This window comes from Tenrec ecaudatus, chromosome 15 (assembly GCF_050624435.1).
Source record: "Tenrec ecaudatus isolate mTenEca1 chromosome 15, mTenEca1.hap1, whole genome shotgun sequence".
NCBI lineage: Eukaryota > Metazoa > Chordata > Mammalia > Afrosoricida > Tenrecidae > Tenrec > Tenrec ecaudatus.
Window position 1 is genome coordinate 112,420,865 of NC_134544.1, and position 19,678 is coordinate 112,440,542.

The 19,678-nt window shown below is 42.3% G+C and overlaps 1 protein-coding gene across 1 annotated transcript in view; it reads left to right on the forward strand.

The window, feature by feature from the left end:
• The window catches only part of SUCLA2 (succinate-CoA ligase ADP-forming subunit beta), a 35,093-nt gene extending 22,646 nt beyond the window's left edge, over window positions 1–12,447 (forward strand). The window contains exons 6-11 of the mRNA XM_075532600.1: window positions 3,466–3,604; window positions 4,933–5,094; window positions 5,207–5,349; window positions 7,486–7,606; window positions 8,170–8,258; window positions 12,336–12,447. Coding sequence (XP_075388715.1) covers window positions 3,466–3,604; window positions 4,933–5,094; window positions 5,207–5,349; window positions 7,486–7,606; window positions 8,170–8,258; window positions 12,336–12,410 — 729 coding nt within the window. The 3' untranslated portion in view covers window positions 12,411–12,447. The remainder of the gene's footprint in view (window positions 1–3,465; window positions 3,605–4,932; window positions 5,095–5,206; window positions 5,350–7,485; window positions 7,607–8,169; window positions 8,259–12,335) is intronic.
• Window positions 12,448–19,678: the final 7,231 nt, after the last annotated feature.

Genomic DNA, 19,678 nt, shown 5'->3' on the forward strand with positions numbered 1-19,678 from the left:
TTCCTATAATTGGTATGGGGAGGTATTATTAAGAGAGGCCAAAAAATTAATACACTGGGACTTCAAAAAGTGTGGCAAACAGGACTTAAAGCAATGCTATTTCTCCATGAACGTTTTAAAGCCCCTGGTATTTCAATGGTCATAGTGGAGGTTAGGACGTGTAGGCAGCGCTGTGTCCCATTCACTGAGGTGAGGGCGTGCGTTGGGATGGATGAGTTCCCGCAGCTTATAGAAGCGCACAGGGGCCAAGTACTCACTCGTGTGCTCGTGCCTATGGTTTCTATTGTGCTTTCAGATTTTGTCCCTCCTCCACTTCTCCAGCGTTCTCCGATCCCTTATATGCTACACTTCAATGTCAAGCTACTTTAACTTCAGAACATTTTGCCTGCTTTTTCTTGGTGGTCTTACATGCCCTTTGTCAGAATGCTCATCTCTTCCCTTAGATTACAACTCCGTGTCCCCGGATTGCTTTCCTGAACCTTTTCTGATAACTACAGCTTTTTTTTTTCTTCTTCACTATCTCTGTGTGTTAGACAGGGTTCTCTAGAGAAACAAAGTCAGGACACTTACGGTTTTAGGAATATAACAGCTAATTAGTCCACCCGGCAGTACGGAGGGCTCAGTTCCATGACAGAGTTAATATCCTGGAAGTCCTTCAACCCACATGGGCTGTTGGGTTCAAGGTCAAGAAAGCAGACAACTGAGACTTCCGTAGAGCAATGCAGGCAGTCCAGGCACAGGCAGCAAACAGCAGGGCGGGTCACCAGCAGTCAGCCAGGTGACAGGATTCGACAGTGCCCAGCTCAAGCGATGTACACCCCAGCAGTGTGGTGAAGCAGGTCTTGAAGGAACCCCAAGCTCTAGTGACACGTCCACGGGCTGGGTGTCCCACAGGTAGTGTAGCTCACAAGTTGAGGCAGAAGTAGCGAAGGCAGCTACACACTGGTAAGATCACCAGAGAGCAAGAGAGAGAGAGGCAGGGCTCGCCTAGCCATTTTTCTCTTTGCCCTCCAATCAAACTGTGACTTTGTTAATCCCATATATTCGTATAGGCCTGGTTGGCACAGTAAACCTACTTATCACACTCTGTCCTGTGGTTGGTTGCACTGTTTTCATTTTTTGGTGCCACCCATGCAAGGTAGGGATACTGCCTTCTGTATCTTTATGATAGATAATGGTTTTATTATTTATTTTTTGAGTTTATGGGTCTTCTAAAGGATCTGACCCTTTAAAGAATCTCAGTATGTACACACATACTAAATTTGCCTGAAGTTTCATTAGTTTTCCGTCCTGTCTTTCCTTTGTGCATTCCCCCCCCCCCCCCCCCAACACACACACAAAAGCCTCTCTACTCATACAATCACTTACTGTGTTATCGGAGGATTACTTGGAATATTTTGTAAATTGCTTAAGAATAGAAATAGTGACCCATTTTTAAAAGTTTGAATATTAAACCTGGAATGAAAGTAAACATCTGAAAAAAAAAAGAAAGTAAACATCCGTTCACTGAGAAAGAACATACCAAAATAAATGTTTGATGTTGAAGTACAGAAAGAGCAAGACTTTTCAGTAAAACAAAGATTTAAAGAGGGAAGCTTTCTTGATAAAGCATGCAATAAAGCATTTAAGTGAGCTAATGATATAAATGTTTGAAAAGTACCAAAATGGGATCCATTTGCATAGTTATTTGTATGTGAGACTGATGACTGAAGAGTTAAGTTTAGATAAGGAAGAAAATACTTGTTTCACAAGAATATTCAATGGAATAATTTGCTTAGAACATAACACTTGAAGCAATGAACAGAAACAGTTTCATACAGTGCTTGCCGAGTTAATATCCAGCTTTGTCAAGCAGAAGGATTGCAAGTCTCAAATGTTTAAATCTAACAGTGGTGAGCTATGACCTAGTGAGCTTTCGTAGTGAACTTTTTTTCCCCCCTCCTTATTCTTTACTTGAGCCTTCTTGGCACACAGCAGGTTATGTGTTGGCCTGCTAACCCCAAAGCCAGCCGTTCCATCGGAGAAAGATGAGCCTTTTTCTTCTCGTAAACAGTTTCAGTTTCAGAAACCCACAGGGGGAGTTCTACACTGTTTAGTAGGGTTACTGTGAGGCAGACTCAACTTGAGGGCCATGAGTTTTGAGAGAATTCTTTACTTGAAAAATCTCAACCACATTTAAGCATAATTCATCTATTTATTGGCATTTGACTCTGTAAAACTCAAATTTACTCTTAAAGAATTTAATATTTTCTATTACTGAAAATCAAAAGAATGGGTTGGCAACCTTAAATAGCAATTGTGAAAAAGGAAAGGGCCATTTTACAATGCTCTGGGCAGTGGCAGCACTGTTAGGGTTAATATGCAGATGTACAGCCTCTGTGTCAATATTTGAGAATTGCTTATGGAACTTTAAAACAAAAGATGCTTGGTCCACTTTAGAACTTTTAAACTTTAACTTCTGGATTGGGACCTTGGTTTATATTTGTTTGTTTGTTTGTTTTAGAAAAAGCTCCACTGATTTCTGGTTGGGAATTTTGCTCAAGGCTGTAAATTCTTCTAGTGGATTAGAAGCTTCAATGCCTATATTCTTAGAGCCTAGCGCAGTGTCTGGCCCATGTTAAGTGCTCAGTAGATTTAATGGATTGAGGTAATACTCATGTGTTAGCCCAGGTGGACAAGAGGAACAAATCTAGTGAGATAAATCTGTGAGAGAGAGCTTTATACCAAGAACTAGCTATGTGTCAGGGAAAACATCCCGGCCCTTTGCAGATCAGGTCCCTAAGTCCAATACCAGTCCATAAATCCCTCTTCAGACTCAGGCAGCCACAAGCAATGATGCCAAATGCAAGAAGATCACAGGCTGGTAAGTGAAAAGTCTTGTGGGTCAATGGCGGTGGAAGCATCCCAGGGCTGGCGCAGTTCTCTGCATGGCTAGCCAACAGGAATGTGAAGGCAGAGAGAGGGGCGGGGAGAGGGGCCTGCCTCCAGAGAGCCCTTTATCTCAGTGGCACCTCTAAATGAGGTCATCAAGTTGCGACTTGATTGACAAGCCAAACTCTATACCTACATCTTCTTTTGGGTGCCATGTTAGTACAAAAAACCTAACGATCGGAACTAATTTGATTGTAAATCTACTTGTGATTTGTAATTTTAATAAAGTATAAGCCTCTTTTAGGTAGAGGCAGTATGGAAACTATAGAATAAACTACGGAATTAGAATGTAAGGGATTGGCGTTATTTGTACTCTCTGAATTTCTTATTGTAAAGTGGGCGTAATACCTTGTGAGGATTTTGAGTATGCATTTTATTTAGCTAATTAATAATAGTAACAATCATTAACATTTAATTACAAAGGGTTCATGCTTATTATTGAAGTGATAAATTAAGTTTTTTGCTTAAAGTAATTTAATATTGATTAGATATGCACAAATTATTAATAATAATAAAAAGAGATACTTCTTTCAGGTTGCAGAGAAGATGGGATTTCCACCTAATATTTTGGAATCTGCAGCAGAGAACATGGTCAAGCTTTATGCCCTTTTCCTGAAGTATGATGCAACCATGGTAGAGATCAACCCCATGGTAGAAGATTCAGATGGAGCTGGTAAAGGATCTCCTTGCAGTAAAATATTGACGATACCTTTATCCACCTATAAGCTTTCGTCAGGAGTCCTGGTCATGCTTAGGGTTTGGCGTTGGGCTGCATAATACAAGGCTGGCGTTTCAAACCCAGCATTTTCTTATGCGAGGGAGGTTGAAGCTCTTCTGGTCCACTAGAGATTTACAGACTCAAATCATCAAAGCGTTGCAACATGTTCACAGGAATGCGGCCTCACATAAAACAGCAGTTTTTAGCGGGATCAAGCCTTTTTAGAAAGGCCGGAGAACCTCAAGTTGAACCCAGAAAGAGAGCATCATCAGCCTCAGTGAATGAGGAAGCCAGGGCTGAAGTCCAGACGCTGGAGGGAAGAGACCACAGGTCGCCATTGATGCAGCAGCCTCTGTACGCTAGCCGGGCTTTCACGTGATAGGGCCGTTTCCGTTTTAAGTGAATTTTTGGGCCTCAGCAAGCTTTCAGCTGGGAGAACTTTTAGCCATTATTCAAATATTTTGACTATTCCCTTTTTATTCCAGTTTCACAGATACTAGACTCCTTGATATTGTCCACTAGGTCACTTAGTTGCAACCTAGGTGTCTTTGGTGATTTCATAGGAGCCTTCTTGCTCGAGCACTAGACCTAAAAGCCTGGTTAAACAGGGCTCACGAGAGAATGATGGGGTAAGTCTGATATACAAAGTTCAAACCAGGAGTTGACAGATATGTTAGGCTTTATGGGCCACACCTCATTTCCCCTCAGTATTTATTTCTCCACAGCTTCTTAAAAATAGAGAAACTATCTTTAGCTCACAGACTATAAAAAAAATTGGCCTAGGCTATATTTGGTCTATATGGGCAACTAGTTTGCTGACCCCTGATTTAAACAAAGAGGAATGTAAGGGAATGTGGAGTCAGATTGCTTGCTTTTTATTTGACAATGGGGGAAATCACAACATTCTGCAAGCCAGAGGGATATAGCTAATAGAAAGGGGAACTTAGTAATTCAGGAACGATAATGACTGTCGTGAAGTCCTGAGATAAGTGAGTGAGATTATCTGGGACACAAGTGCCAGGAGCATGGACAGCAAATTCTTAATAATTGAAAAATGTGTTGAAATGTTTTTGAGTCCCCCCCCCCTTCTGTGTCTGTTGTCTAGGGTAAGTGTAGTACCAGCAATTCTCCTGGGGTAGTTTTAAGTTTCATTTTCACAAAGCAGTTTGAATTCATTGTAAGCATAAATTAAAATATTTTCGAAAGCTGTGATATTAAAATACCCGTTTTTCCTGTATGTTAACTGCTACTGAAATAACATTACTTTTTTTTTCTTTTCAAAGTGGTGTGTATGGATGCAAAGATTAATTTTGATAGTAATTCAGCCTTCCGCCAGAAGAAACTCTTTGCCCTACAGGACTGGACCCAGGAAGATGCCAGGGACAAAGCTGCAAGTGAAGCAAACCTCAACTACATTGGCCTGGATGGAACCATAGGCTGTCTGGGTATCCGTGCTTTAATCGTTGGGGTTGGATTTAAGCATAATTCATTCTGTGTGTGTGTGTGTGTGTGTGTGTGTGTGTGTGTCTTATCCAAATAGTTTTCTCCTCTTTGCAGTGAATGGGGCTGGCTTGGCCATGGCTACGATGGACATAATAAAGCTTCACGGAGGGACTCCAGCCAACTTCCTTGATGTTGGGGGCGGTGCCACAGTCCACCAAGTGACAGAAGCATTCAAGCTTATTACTTCAGATAAAAAGGTAAGACTCTTGCTTTGGAGGTGGAATAGTGAGAAGTCCCTTGATTAATTAGTTAATGTGGTCATTTGGTTGAGCATTAGAAATGAAAGCATTCTCAACAGTGTGCAGAGAGAGGCGGGAGTTAAAGGAGTAGAGGTTAACTAGAGAACAAGATAACGTGGTACGCTGTGATTTAGAAAGCACAGTAGGAGAATATTAAATGGTGGTGTCATTGGCTGTCAGGTCAGCTATTGACTCATGGTGACCCATGCACAGTGGGATTGGGTTGTTGGGATCCATTGGCTGATTTTTGAAAGTAGCCCTTTCTTCCTAGTTTGTCTTCATCTGGAAGCTTTTCTGAAATCTGTTCAGCATCTTTGTCGCATGCAAACATCCACTGATAGGTGGGTGATGTGTGCACATGAAGTACATTGAGTGGGATTCAAACTAGTTCTCCCATGTGGAAAGAGAATTCTACCCATGAACCCCCATAACTTGCATGGTAACATAAGTTGTTGTGATCTGGCATGGGTGCCATTCCTTTAGGGAAAAAAATACTGCTTTTTTACCCAAAATCAAACTCATTATAATAGAGTCAATTCTAATTTATAGCAGTTCCACGTATTACAGAGCAGAATGGGCTTTTCTTGGCTGTGACCTCTGTGGAAACAGATTGCCAGGTCATTCTTCCGCAGTGCCGCTGGGTGAGTTTGAACTACCACCCGTTAGCAGAGCACAAACCAGATCAGTACTTTGGTATGCGCCCTGTCTTTCCTGTGTTACTTCTTTCAGTAGCTGGAATAATGCCCACAGGCATACTTGCTTATTAAGTCTTTATTATGTGGCCTTTGGAGAAAGCTCAGTGTCCTGTGGTCTGCAGTTAGCCAGCAGGTCCACAGGCATCCAGCAACCTCCCCCCCCGCCCCCGCCAAGATGTCCAGAGGGAAGGTCAGCTCCACCAAAGGGCCGGTGAAGGAGGAGCCCATGAGAATTGAGCACACAGGTGACGTGTCACTGGATCACTCAGCCAGAGGTCCAGATTCTTTAATGAGGAAAGCGGGATCAGTGCAGGGCTGATGGACTGAGAAGATTAGCACGATGTAGAGGACCCGGAAGCCTTTAGGAGGAACATCGTTTAGTGGTGATAGATGTGAAAGCTGAGACGAGATTGTCATTTGTTATTCCCGAGACAGTCATTCGGGGCCATTCGAGTGCTTGTCCGTGCTAGCAATTCGTTGGAATGAACTGGAAGAGAGAGAGAGATCCAGGACTTTAAGGCTGAGCTCTTAGGTGACACTGTGGCCAATATTGAAGCCATCCAGAATGAGGCTGGGAGGAGCGGGGTGGGGGAGAGGAGAATGGGTGCCACAGTCCACTGTGAATCTTACCATGCTGCCAACCCTAGGTTGTCCGTCGTAGTGAATACAAAGACTAAGCTGTGTAAGCTCAGCACATCGCCACCTTCTCGGTGCCATAGCAGTCACAGAACAGGGATTAGTGGTAGGTGGAGAAAGTTATTTATGGTCAGAGAGCAGAGGCTCCAGGTCCCCCTTCCTAGCTACCCTAAGGAAGGAGAGGCACATTACTCACGTCTGTGTATCTGTAGCTCGTTTACATCTCACTGGCTGAGAAGCTGGGGTCTAGGTGAATGAACCTCCTCTGGAAACAGTACGAAAGTGATTCACGACTGGTAGATTAAAGTGTGGTGGTGGCGGTGAAAACACTGACCCAAACAGGCCTGGCAGCTTGAATTGAAATGAAGCCAGGAGTGAGTGGGCACGCAGGGGAAAGCTGGCTGAATTGCTGGGGCTATACGAAGAGCGAATAGATCATGAGGACTAAGTAGGAGTTCTTGCACGTGCTGTTGCCAATAACATGGCCTAATGTCGTGTCGTGATGGTGCATAGGGAGCAAGTGCATGGAATCAGGAGGGCTTGTTCTTGTGGGGACGGAGAAGAGAGTGTGAGCCAGGTGCTGGAGTACTAACATCCGGGATGAGAACTAGAAATACAGAGGGTATGCTGTCGTGGTCTGACAATGTTTCTGTGGAGTTAATTTTTATCAGAAGACACAGCCACTAGTATTTTGTGGGGGAAAGGTAAACAAAAACTCATTTTTCTGTTTAACTTGCGTCTGCCCCACACTCTTTATTCATAGGTCCAGGCTATCCTGGTCAACATTTTTGGAGGAATCATGCGGTGTGACGTCATTGCACAGGGTATAGTTATGGCGGTCAAGGATTTGGAAATCAGAATACCGATTGTCGTACGGTTGCAAGGTGAGGGGAAAAGGCAGCTTGCAGTTGCTCAGCGAACTTGTTCACATACTGATGAGGGACTGCACAAAGTTTGTGGAAACATTCCCTTATCTTTTAATTCCAGTTTTCCCCAAACTCTTTGAAACTCTTTTATATTAAAAAAAAAAAAGAAACTCTTATATAATTCCAAAGAATCCACTTCATTTAAAGATAGATTTCAACAGCTGTCCTTTTGTAGTTCTATCTTTTTAATGACATTTTATAGAACAGGAAAGCATTGACAACCAGTTTGCTTTAACATTTTTTCACATAGTGGCAAACAAACAAAGCGTACACTTTTGATCCTTCTCTTGTGTGCTGTGGTCTGTCACTCATTCTCACTTGCTTGAGTTACTATGAGTGTTCGGAGACGCGATATGTTGTATGAACTAACCTGGGTTTTGCTCATTTATTTTGTTTGGAATTATTTCTATTAAGTAATGAGTTACATTGAAATTTCATACTTTGAATGTGTTGTGGCAAACGGTTTAGATGATTTTGTGTTTGTATTTAAACATCTTTATGTTTGCATGCATTCAATTCAGGAACACGAGTTGATGATGCTAAGGCACTCATAACAGACAGCGGACTGAAAATTCTTGCTTGTGATGATTTGGATGAAGCTGCTAAAATGGTAAGTAGGTTCTGTTCATTGAAGACCATATTTGCAACACGTGTGAAAGATTTGTAAGCATTGAGAGCCTCATATGAACCAGCTAATACTGTTCAAGGTATTTCAATTGATTACTGTGAACATAATGAGTCCCCTGTGCTCTTCCCCCATTTTCCAAATGACGATCAACTCTTGCTCAATCTTGTTTGTTTGGGTTTTGCTCAACCTTGTTTTTTATTTGTATTCTGAAGAATACAAATTCTCCCCTTGCCCGTGATTATTTTCAAGCAAATTGTCTATAAAAGAATATTGATAATTATATAGACTAATTTGTGTTTCAGGTGGGATAATGGAACTGTGGCTATTTTATAAAGAGAATTCAGCCAGTTTTAAAATTTCCTTGTTCTTTGCAAATGTACATATTTTTTGGTCTGGGTTGTTTGCTAGAATTAAGATAAAAATAAGTCCAGACATTGCATTTGGTTCTTAGATCTCTTAATTGTTAGGTTCGTAATTGATTTTTCCATTGCCGTTCGAAGCAATTCCGGTAAAAGTCTTCAAGGGTTTCTCATGGCTGGGTGTTGATGATTGTTGCAGCCCTGTGGTGCTCTCGTCTGTGTTGCTGGAGTGTGACTTAGGGGTTTGATCCTCTTTGTATGTGGGGACCAGCGAGCAAGGACATAGGATAGTTCATGTCGTGTAATTCCATAGAAAGTATGTAAGATGAAAAATACTGCTTAGATCTATTTCATTTATGGATGTAGAATACTCGTCCCCCACCCTCAGTGTTCTATTTATTTATTTTTAGAATAAAGATAGTTGAGGATACATTTAAAATATATATATTTTGCCACAGTGGAACATCTCTAAAAAGTGAAAGCTTCTACAGTCATTTGCTACCATGAAGGACATTTTGTGTACTGAAAGCCACAATGATTTGCTTTATTTTCCAGTTTTTTTTAACAATTTCTTGGGGCTCATACAACTCTTATCACAGTCCATACATATACATACATCAATTGTATAAAGCACATCTGTACAGTCTTTGCCCTAATCATTTTTTTTCTCCTCATACAACTCTTATCACAATCCATACATATACATACATCAATTGTATAAAGCACATCCATACATTCCCTGCCCCAATCATTCTCAAAGCATTTGCTCTCCACTTAAGCCCTTGCATCAGGTCCTCTTTTTTTTTTCCTTCCCTCCCTCCCATTTCCCCCCTCCCTCATGTGCCCTTGGTAATTTATACATCGTTATTTTGTCATATCTTGCCCTATCCGGAGTCTCCCTTCCCCCCCTTCTCTGCTGTCCCTCTCCCAGGGAAGAGGTCACATGTAGATCCTTGTAATCAGTTCCCCCTTTCCAACCCACTCACCCTCCACTCTCCCAGCATCGCCCCTCACACCCTTGGTCATGAAGGTATCATCCACCCTGGATTCCCTGTACCTCCAGCTCTCAAATGTACCAGTGTACAACCTCTGCCCTATCCAGCCCTGCAAGGTTGAATTCGGATCATGGTAGTTGGGGGGAGGAAGCATCCAGGATCTGGGGGAAAGCTGTGTTCTTCATCGGTACTACCTCGCACCCTAATTAACCCACTCATTTAGGAGAGGAGATGGGTTTTCTTATATCTTACAAAGATTTTAAAGTGTTTTTTTGTTGTTTTCAAGTGTGTGTGTGTGTACAGGCACATGTGTATAAGCACACATGCTACTTTGAACCCATGGATTTAGATATATTTGATTAATTTTAGTTAATTCTTTTTTAAATCGTTTTATTAGGGGCTCATACCACTTTTATCACAATCCATACATGCATCAATTGTGTAAAGCACATCTGTACATTCATTACCCTCATCATTCTCAAAGCATTTACTCTCCCATGTAAGCCCCAGGCATCAGGTCCTCTTTTTTTCCCTTCCCTCCTCGCTCCCCACTCCCTCATGAACCCTTGATAATTTACAAATTATTATTTTGTCACATATCTTACCCTGTTCGATGTCTCCCTTCACCCACTTTTCTGTTGTCCGTCCTCCAGGAAGGAAGTCACATGTAGATCCTTGTAATTGTTTTCCCTTTTCCAACCCATCTCCCTCCACCTTCCCAGTATCCGCCACTCACACCACTGGTCCTGAAGGCATCATCCGACCTGGATTCCCTGTCTTTCCAGTTCCTATCTGTACCATATTTTTAAGGTAGAATTGGGCTAGCCATATTTTTAAGGTAGAATTGGGGTGATAATAGTGGGGGAGGAGGAAGCATTTAGGAACTAGAGGAAAGTTTTATATTTCATCATTGCTACATCGCACCCTGACTGGCTCTTCTCTGTGAGACCCTTATATAAGGGGATGTCCAGTGGCCTACAGATGGGCTTTGGGTCTCCACTCGGGACTCCCCCCACCCTCATTCACTATAATATGGTTTTTTGTTCTGATGATACCTGATACCTCATCCCTTTGACACCTCGTGATCGTACAGGCTGGTAAACTTCCTCCATGTGGGCTTTGTTGATTCTGAGCTAGATGGCCGCTTGTTTACCTTCAAGCCTTTAAGATCCCAGATGTTATATCTTTTGATAGCCGGGCGCCATCAGCTATCTTTACCGCATTTGCTTATGCACCCATTTGTCTTCAGTGATCATATCAGGGAGATGAGCACACAATGATATGCTTTTTTGTTCTTTGATGCATAATAACTGATCCCTTAAGCACCTTGTGACCACAGAGGCTTGTGTAATTCTTCCATGAGGGCTTTGTTGCTTCTGAGCTAGATGGCCACTTGTTTACCTTTAAGCCTTTAAGACCCCAGATGCTATATCTTTTGATAGCTGGGCAACATCAGCTTTCTTCAACACATTTGCTTATGCACCCGCTTTGTCTTCAGCGGTTGTGTCGGGAAGGTGATAATCATAGAATGCCAGTTTAATAGAAGACAGTATTCTTGCATTGAGAGAGTACTTGAGTGGAGGCCCCATGTCCTTTGGCTACCTTAATACTAAACCTATAAATATATGCACATAGATCTATTTCCCCATCCTCATATATAAATATATTTACATATGTACATGCCTTTATTTAGACCTCTATAAATGCCCTTTGCCTCAGCTCTTTCCTCTATTTCCTTTTACTTTCCTCTTGTACCACTCTCATGCTCAGTCTTCATTTGGGATTCACTAATTCCTCTTGGTTACATTACCCTTGATCACGCCCTACCAGGCCTCCTACACCCACCTCACCACTGATTTGGGTCACTTGTTGTTCCCTTGTCCCTGGGTTTGTTAACACCACTACCTTTCCCCCCACGTCCCCCTCTCCCATGTCCCCCCCGGAACTGTCAGTCCCGTTGCTTTCTCCTTCAGCTTGTTCATCCAGCCTATCTTATTTAGACAGACCTGCGGAGATAATAACATGCACAAAAACAAGACAGAGCAAAACCAAGCAACAATATACAACAAAACAGCAACAAATCAATGACAAAAAACAACAAAACCCACAAGAAAGAAAAGCTTATAGTTAATTCAAGGACTGTTTGTTGGCCTTTAGTAGTATTTTCCAGTCCACTCTATTGGGGCACCATGCCCTGGCCCCAAAGTCCACCTTCAGCATTCCCTGGGGACCTCGCCACTCCGTTCCCTTTCTGTTCTGTTGCACCCCCTTAGTGTTTTACCTTAGTTAATTCTTAACGATTCTCAAACTGCCCTGACTTTGGTCAGTGAGAACGTCTTCCAGTTGACTCCTGAGACCTTCTTCCACTCCTTCTGGGGTGTGCTTCCTGGTGTGACATGTTTTAGGACCCTCGCAGGTACCTTTCTCAGCCCAGACCTGGAGCCAGCCAAATACTAGAGACCATCATGTGATCTTAAGAGCCCTAATGACTGCTACTGCATTGTTGACTGTTTCTAGGCTTTTTTTAGGGAAAATCTTGGAAACGATATTTTTTCAAGAGATTAGTTCTTGGTTCAAACTGACATATCTGATGCCAATTCAGGAATGTAGTTTATTCTTATATCATGTTCCAAATGAAAATAGATCGACTTGTGCATTCATTTTCCCGTTCTGATTTCGCATTCTGTTGTTGTGTTTCCTTTCAGGTTGTAAAACTATCTGAAATAGTGACCTTAGCCAAGCAAGCCCAGGTGGATGTGAAATTTCAGTTGCCCATCTGAACTGACAACCCAGTGGATGGTGGAAGCTGTTAAATGTGCTACAAACATTGAAAATACTGTGTCTGTATTATTCCTTTTCTGTTCAGTGTGTGGAGGTTGTGATTGCCTTGTCGGGAAACAAACTTCTACAAAGCGTTTTGTCTGCATTTAATTCTACTGTTTAGGGTGAGCTGTTTGTATAAAGAGTGTATAGAATGCAGTTAGTTCCTTTGCTTGCAACTTTTTCTGCTTCTGTAGAATGTCACGTGTGATATGCCTGTGTATTACTATTGGCTACAGAGTTTTTCATTGATAGGTTTCCTATGAATAAAATAAATATGAAGATAAAGCTTTATTCTTTAGTCTTAGAAGCATATTATATCTAATAACTAGCCTTGCTGGAGTACTGTATTAAAACAAAGTTTTGTATAAGAAGTGGTTATGGGAAACACCAAATGCAAGCTCATTATGTCAATCACTATTTATAAACAGCTCTCAAACACTCCCCAGAGTAGCCTTTCAAGTTTTTTAGTGAGGTAGCTAGTTAATTATTTGTACATTGTTTTAATCACTATGAAACATTGATAGCTACAAGTCTTCATGATTCTGCTGTATTATTGAGAAATGCCCATAGGTCTGTATCAAATAAAGGCATATTTACTAAGAACTTGGCAGACAAAATTAGGACTGTCGATTTAAGTTAATAAAAATTTTTGAAATGTGATCGGATTTCATGTATTTTTATTTTTTTCCCTCATTTGTAGTAAATGTAGCTGAATATGATGTGCTAATCATTGTCCTAAAAGCACTAAAGAACTGTGTTCACGGCACGTACATGTTATAAAGTGATCTGCAGGTGGTATGCCACTGGGATCCTGCAGTTGTGTATCCCATCTGGTACATTCTCCAGAGAGATAACATGTGATAACATGCATGGTAGTATCAGCCAAGCAGTGGCCTATTCAGTACTATTGGTCGCCTCAGAAACTTCCACCTATTTTTGAGTTTTTTTAATAGTTTTATTGGCATATACCTCACATACCTTACAATTTAATTTTTCCATCTTATTAAGAAGAGTTGTACAAGCTTCACCACAATTTCAGAACATTTTCTTCTTATTCTCCACTCATTGTTGTTCGTTCCACATTTCCCACAAGCCTTCCCTGCTATTTTCCTCAAATCAAAAGTCATTGCTAAGGAGGCGGTGCTAGCTCATAGCAACTCTACAGGACAGGGTGGAAGTGCCTGTGTGTGTTTCCATGACTGTAACTCTTCCCAGGAGCAAAAAGTCCAACCGCGCTCCCTTGGAGCAGCTAGTGGTTTCAAACTGCTGACCTTGCAGTTGGCAGCCCAGTGTGTAACCGCTACACTATCAGGGATCCTTGTCGTCATCCCCCCACCCCAGGACATTGTTAATCCAGTTACCGTCTCTCTTGTTTTACTATTGTGAGTTCTTAAATGTGGTCAGAATACATTCTATGAGAGGCAACAGAGCATAGTAATCGTAAGACAGCCTGGTTTGAAGCTTGGCCGTATTCATGTATAGATACATGAGTTTGTCCAAATGTGTTAGTTTCGGTGTACCTCAGTTTCCTTAACTCAATTCTAATCCTCATGAGAATTATTCAGTTATCGATCTATAGCCTGTCTATCTGAAGGTATTTTTATAGAGAGAACATACAAAAAAATGCTCAAGTCAAATATGTATATATATATGCTATGAGGGGTTACCTTCCCTGCACAATGGAAAAAGGCCGCTGGGCTGAGCTGAGGTTTTGTAGCACGCCTTTTTCCTGCTGGGTGAGCACTGAGCAACTCACTATGAGTTAGTGCACCCAGTGACGTCGCCTGGGAAGATTCTCTCTGGTCACAGTAAATTTGTTCGTAAAAGTTTGTTGAACCTTGTTTTTAATGATGGCTGATTTAAGAGAACAGCCTGCATCTGTGAAATTGTTTCCCACTTTGGGCAGGGGTGGGGTGGAGATGTTGTGATGTTGAACAGCGTACAAGGACAGCGCTATGGGAAAACCAAGTGTACGAGTGGTTTTTTTCATTTCAAAAGAGAAGAAATGTCAGTTGATGCCAAACCTCGTTTTGGATGCCCATCAACTTCCCAAACAGACAAAATTGTTGACAAAAATTTATGCACTTCTGCTTGAAGACTAACGCCAGACCACTGAAGAGATGGGGCAGTTTTCTGGACTACCCTGGAGCTCAGTTTTGTGAATTTTAATGAAAATTTGGGAATGAGAAGGGTTGCTGGGAAATTTGAACCTTGGTTCTGACTGACCAGCAAAAAGAGCGTCTACTGGAAACATCCCGTGCTTTGAAAGAACAGCACCAAAATAACCAGACTTCCCCCCCAAGGTCATTACTGGTAGCAAGACACCATGACATGGTGCTGTTCTTAGAACCCCGAAAGCAAGCACCAGCCAAGCCAGTGGAAGACGCCATCGTCACCTTGCTCCTCGTATCCTCGTCAAGTGAAATCAAAGATCAAGACAATGCTCTTTTGGTTTTTTTGAGGTGAGGGGATGGTTCATTTCACCAGGTCAGACTGTTGATCAAGATTGTATAACAGTGTTCAACAAAAATGGCCTGATTTTTGACAGACAACGGGGGACTGGTTTTGCCACCACGACAATGCACCTACTTACACAGCCATCTCTGTGCCAGTTTTGGGCAAAAAAAATAGCATGCCTCTCTTGCCCCACACACCTGACTTACCTAACCTAGCTCTGTGAGACTTCTCCCCGCCCCGAGAATGAAGAGGGACATGAAAGGGTCACAGTTTGATGATGTAGAAGAGTTATTTGGTTTCTTGACTCTTCATTGCAAAGGGTTTGAATAGTGTTATCTGTTTAGTCTTGCCATCTTAGACCTGCCCCACCTATAAACTGTGGTTCATAACTATGAAATACTGGCCAACTGGGGGGTAACAATTTAAGACTTCTTTTGCTTTGTCAGAAAGGTCATCAAAATATTAAAGCTTCAGTGTCCTGCTAGAGTTTTTGTTTTTTGATTTTGCTTATTTGGTTTCCCAATTGTGTATTTTAAACATTACATTTCACGTAATGTCTCTACATTTTATTTAACTGGTCTGCCTTAAGCATTAAGAGACCAAATCAGAGCTATAAATCATGTATTGTGATAAACTTAAGTTTGAAAGTTCTAGCCTTTAGCTTGTGTTAAAGAAAATCCATTTCCAAAAAATGCCAGGCAGTGATTAGTTAAGCTTAGGATTTGTATTATTAGGATCTACTCAGGAATTGGGAGTCCTGGTGGTACTGTGTCTCAAAGTTGGCAGTTCAAATCCATCAGCTGTTCCATGGGAGAAAGATGAGGTTGGCTGTTCCCATAAAGATTATAGGCTCAGGAACCCTATACAGTACATAGTACATAAGGTTGTAATCCACTTGATGGCAGTGGGTTTAATTAGGAATTAAGATTCTGAATGGCACAGATGACAACAGAAAGGTTAGCAGCTCAAAGCCACTTGGAAGCACTGTGGAAAAAGGCTTGCTGATCTACTGCAAGATCATGGCCACTGAAAGACCAGCTGCCTGTGGATCACAGATCGACATGAGGTGTAATGAACTCAACAGCAACTGGTTTGCATCTGTGGGTGTTTTTTTTTAAACAGTACTTACAAACAGTACCTAATATTTCACTCAAAATGCAAGACAGGTAATTGATAATACTGATGCTTTAGGTATCTGTTCTCGGATAACAAACTACCCTCTACCTAATTTTTAACAAATGCTTGTGGGTTATACGTTTGGGAGCAGTTTCCGTGTGAGAGTCTGACATGGTTGAATAGCTTACTCATGTTACTGTGGCAATAGGGCTCAGTTCCTCACCACACGGGCCACTTTAGAGGCCGCCTGTGACAGGGCAGCTGATTTCCTCTGACAAGGGATCCATGAGAGCAAAGTGGAAACCACAGTGTGTTTTCTATCCTGCCACTTCTTGAGGGGAGATGGACCAACACATTTGAAGATAGAGGGGATGCGGAATTAACTTAGAGACTGATAAATGATAAGAGTGAGGTGGTAATCCAGAGCCTAAAAGTTTAGAAGATTTCTAGTGGTTTGTCTAATGAAAGTAGTGTCTTGTCTGCTGGTGTCCAAACCTAAAGTGGAAGGGAGATCAAAGAAAACAATTTTGGACAAGGAGAGGCCAGGAAAGAGTGTTTCAAGGAGGACGTGATCAATAGGGTGATCTGCCAAGAAGTCAGAACTAAAAGGTAACCAGTGGCATTGAACTGTGTCTCGTATAAGTAATCTTGACAAGAATGATAGTGAAATTGGAAGGAGGAGCTCAAATTTGTATGGCGAATGGAGTTGCTGGTAGATGCTTATCTAAAAGCATCTCACTTCATCCTGTAAACATATACCCCAAAAATGCACTGCCATTGAGTTGATACCAACTCACAGTCTGGGTCAGGATAGAGCTGCCCCTGTGAGTTTCTGAGTCTAATTGTTAATGAGAGTTGAAAGCCTATCTTTCTCCCATGGAGCAGCTGGTGGTTTCGAATTACTGACCTTGCAGATTGCAGCCCAACCCAGAATCACTTCCCCACCAGGCCTCCTCCTGCATTATTGAAATTTTTATAAAGGGTTGGTAGTTCCCCACATTCCTATCTGCTTCCTTATGGAAAACCGCTGCATTCATGTTTGAATCCTCTTGAGTAGATCCATAGAGACTACAGTTTGTACACAGACTATAGCAACCTTTGACTACTGCATTCAATTTACAGTTGCAACACCCAGGACACCATGACTACCTGGTAGCAAAGGAAATGTTTAAAATCCACAATTGGGAAAGCAAAAGCCCAAAACAAAAACTCCAGCAGGACATTGAAGGTAGACATTGAACTTTAATGTTTTGGTGAGTTTCTTTCTGACAAAGGAAAAGAAACTAAATTGTTAGCCCACGGTAGGTCAATGTCTCATAGTTATGAACCACTCCCTATGAAGCCCATTTGATTGCGTTTATGGGTGGGGCAGGTCTAAGATGGCAAGACTAAACAGAGACACTATCCAAACCCTTTGAAACAAAGAGTCAGCAAGACAAATACAAACGACAATCCTGGAAACCAGAGCGTCAAAGGAGAGGACCAAGAAGAGTAGGTACCAGCGAGAGGAAGAGACTGGGAACAGTAAACAGCCGTCCAGGATTACTGTCCCCTGGCACAGAGGCCATTGATGGCCAGCAGTGTTCTGATGGGAGCAGGCACCAAATAACTGGCCCCGCTCACCCAGGAGTGACTGCATCAGCACCCACATTGACAACTGGCTACCAGAGCCACCCACCCACCTCACACAACCTCCCAGTGACCAGAGGTAGGTCTCGCCCCAGCCCACCCATCAGACAGCTGGTGACACCAGCAGCTGCCAGTAAGTAACTCCTCTCCCCCGCCCCCCTGCTGCCCATTCCCTTTAGTTCTTCCCTCTTCTCTCTCCCTACTTTAAGCCCCGCCCCTGCCACCTCTGCATATGTCCCTTCCCCGCTGGTAGTGTGCTAGCTGGTGGAGCAAGTGCTGTGTTGCTGACAGCTGTGTTTTTTAGCTAGTACCTCCTTACCTTCGCCCCCTCCTCTTGTCTTTTTTACTTCTTCTGTCCCCACTTGTTATGGTTCCCACAAGGTAGGGACCCACCCTCTCCAACCTCCAAGGTCAGCAGAGTCCACCCCGACCCCCATCCTTGTGTGGAGCAGTATGCACTCTTGGGAAGTGGCTGCTGCATTTGTGTTTGGCAACTAGTGCTTGTGGCAATCCTGCGCCACGTTTTATCCCGCTTCTATCCTTTAATCCCCCACACCCTTTTTTTCCTGCCTGTATTCATTTTCTTTTTTTTCCTTCTGAATATCGTGGAGGGGGCCCCAGCCGTGGAGTGTCCCAGCCCCCTCTGTGCACTCTCCCACAGCTGTGCCACTTTCCCCGCTCCCCTACCCCATTTCAAGTATTTCTTATTCTTTCTTGCCATCTCCATCTTATTTTTTCTATCTGCCCCTTTTTTCTCTCAAAAATCATTTTATTGGGGGCTCTTACAGATATTCAAACAATCCATAAATCAATTATATCAAGTGAACTTGTACATATGTTGCCATCATTTTCAAAACATTGTCTTTCTCTTTTCTAATATCAGCTCCTTTCCCCCTCCCTCCCCCACTCTCCCACTCTCGTGAACCTTAATAAATTATATATTTTTTCATATTTTATACCATTTGCTGTATCCCTTCACCCACATTTCGGTTATTTGTCCGTGTGTGTGTGTGTGTTGTATTCATTATTGCTATCAGTTCCCCTTTCTTTCTCCCCCACTCCTACCCTCATGGTATTGCTACTCCCATTACTGCTTCTTAACTGTCCTGGAATCCATATGATGAAAGCACTTATTTGTACCAATGTACATATTCTGGTCTGGCAGGATTTGTGAGGTAGAACTTGGGTCATGGTTGTAAGGACAGATAACATTGAAGAACTAGAGGAATGTGTGTTTCATCAGTGCTATACTGCACCCTGGATGCTATACTGCATCCCTTCCATGTGACACTTCTGTGAAGGAATGTCCAATTGTCTACAGGTGGACTTAGGGTCTCCACTCTTTTTTTCCTCTTAACAAAAAACTTTCTCCCAGCAATTGGGAGCCAGTGACCTTACCCAGATGCACCCACCACATTTTCAGCCCACCCACTAGCTAAGTGCCCTGTGGCAGTTAAATAATATTTTGTCAACTTGAGTGAAGGGATGGAGTCTAGCCTGTCAATGCCAATGAAGCCTCAGTGTGGGTATGGCCTTCTCTTGAGTATTCTGGGAACTCCAGAAAGTTGTATGTTTCATCATTGCTACACTGCACCCGGACTGGCACCTAATCTTTGACAAAGGACTTAGAAAGATCTAATGGGAGAAAGACAGCCTCTTCAACAAATGGTGTTGGACAAACTGGATTTCCATATGCAGAAGTATGAAACAAGACCCAAGCCATTCCCCCATGTACAAAAATGAACTCAAGATGGATCAAATACCTAAAAGTAAATCCCAAAGCTCTCAGGATCATCAAGGAGGAGGCTGGCGCAAATTTAAGGGCCCTATTGCAGGGCATACATAAATTACCAAGTGTAATGAAGAAGGTGCATACAGCAGAACACAAGATAGATGACTGGGACATGCTGAAATTACATCACGTATGCACATCAAAGGACTTCATCAGGAGAGTAAAACAAGAGCCCACAGATTGGGATTTTATTTTTTAACCAGTGATACATTGTACAAAGAGTTAATTACC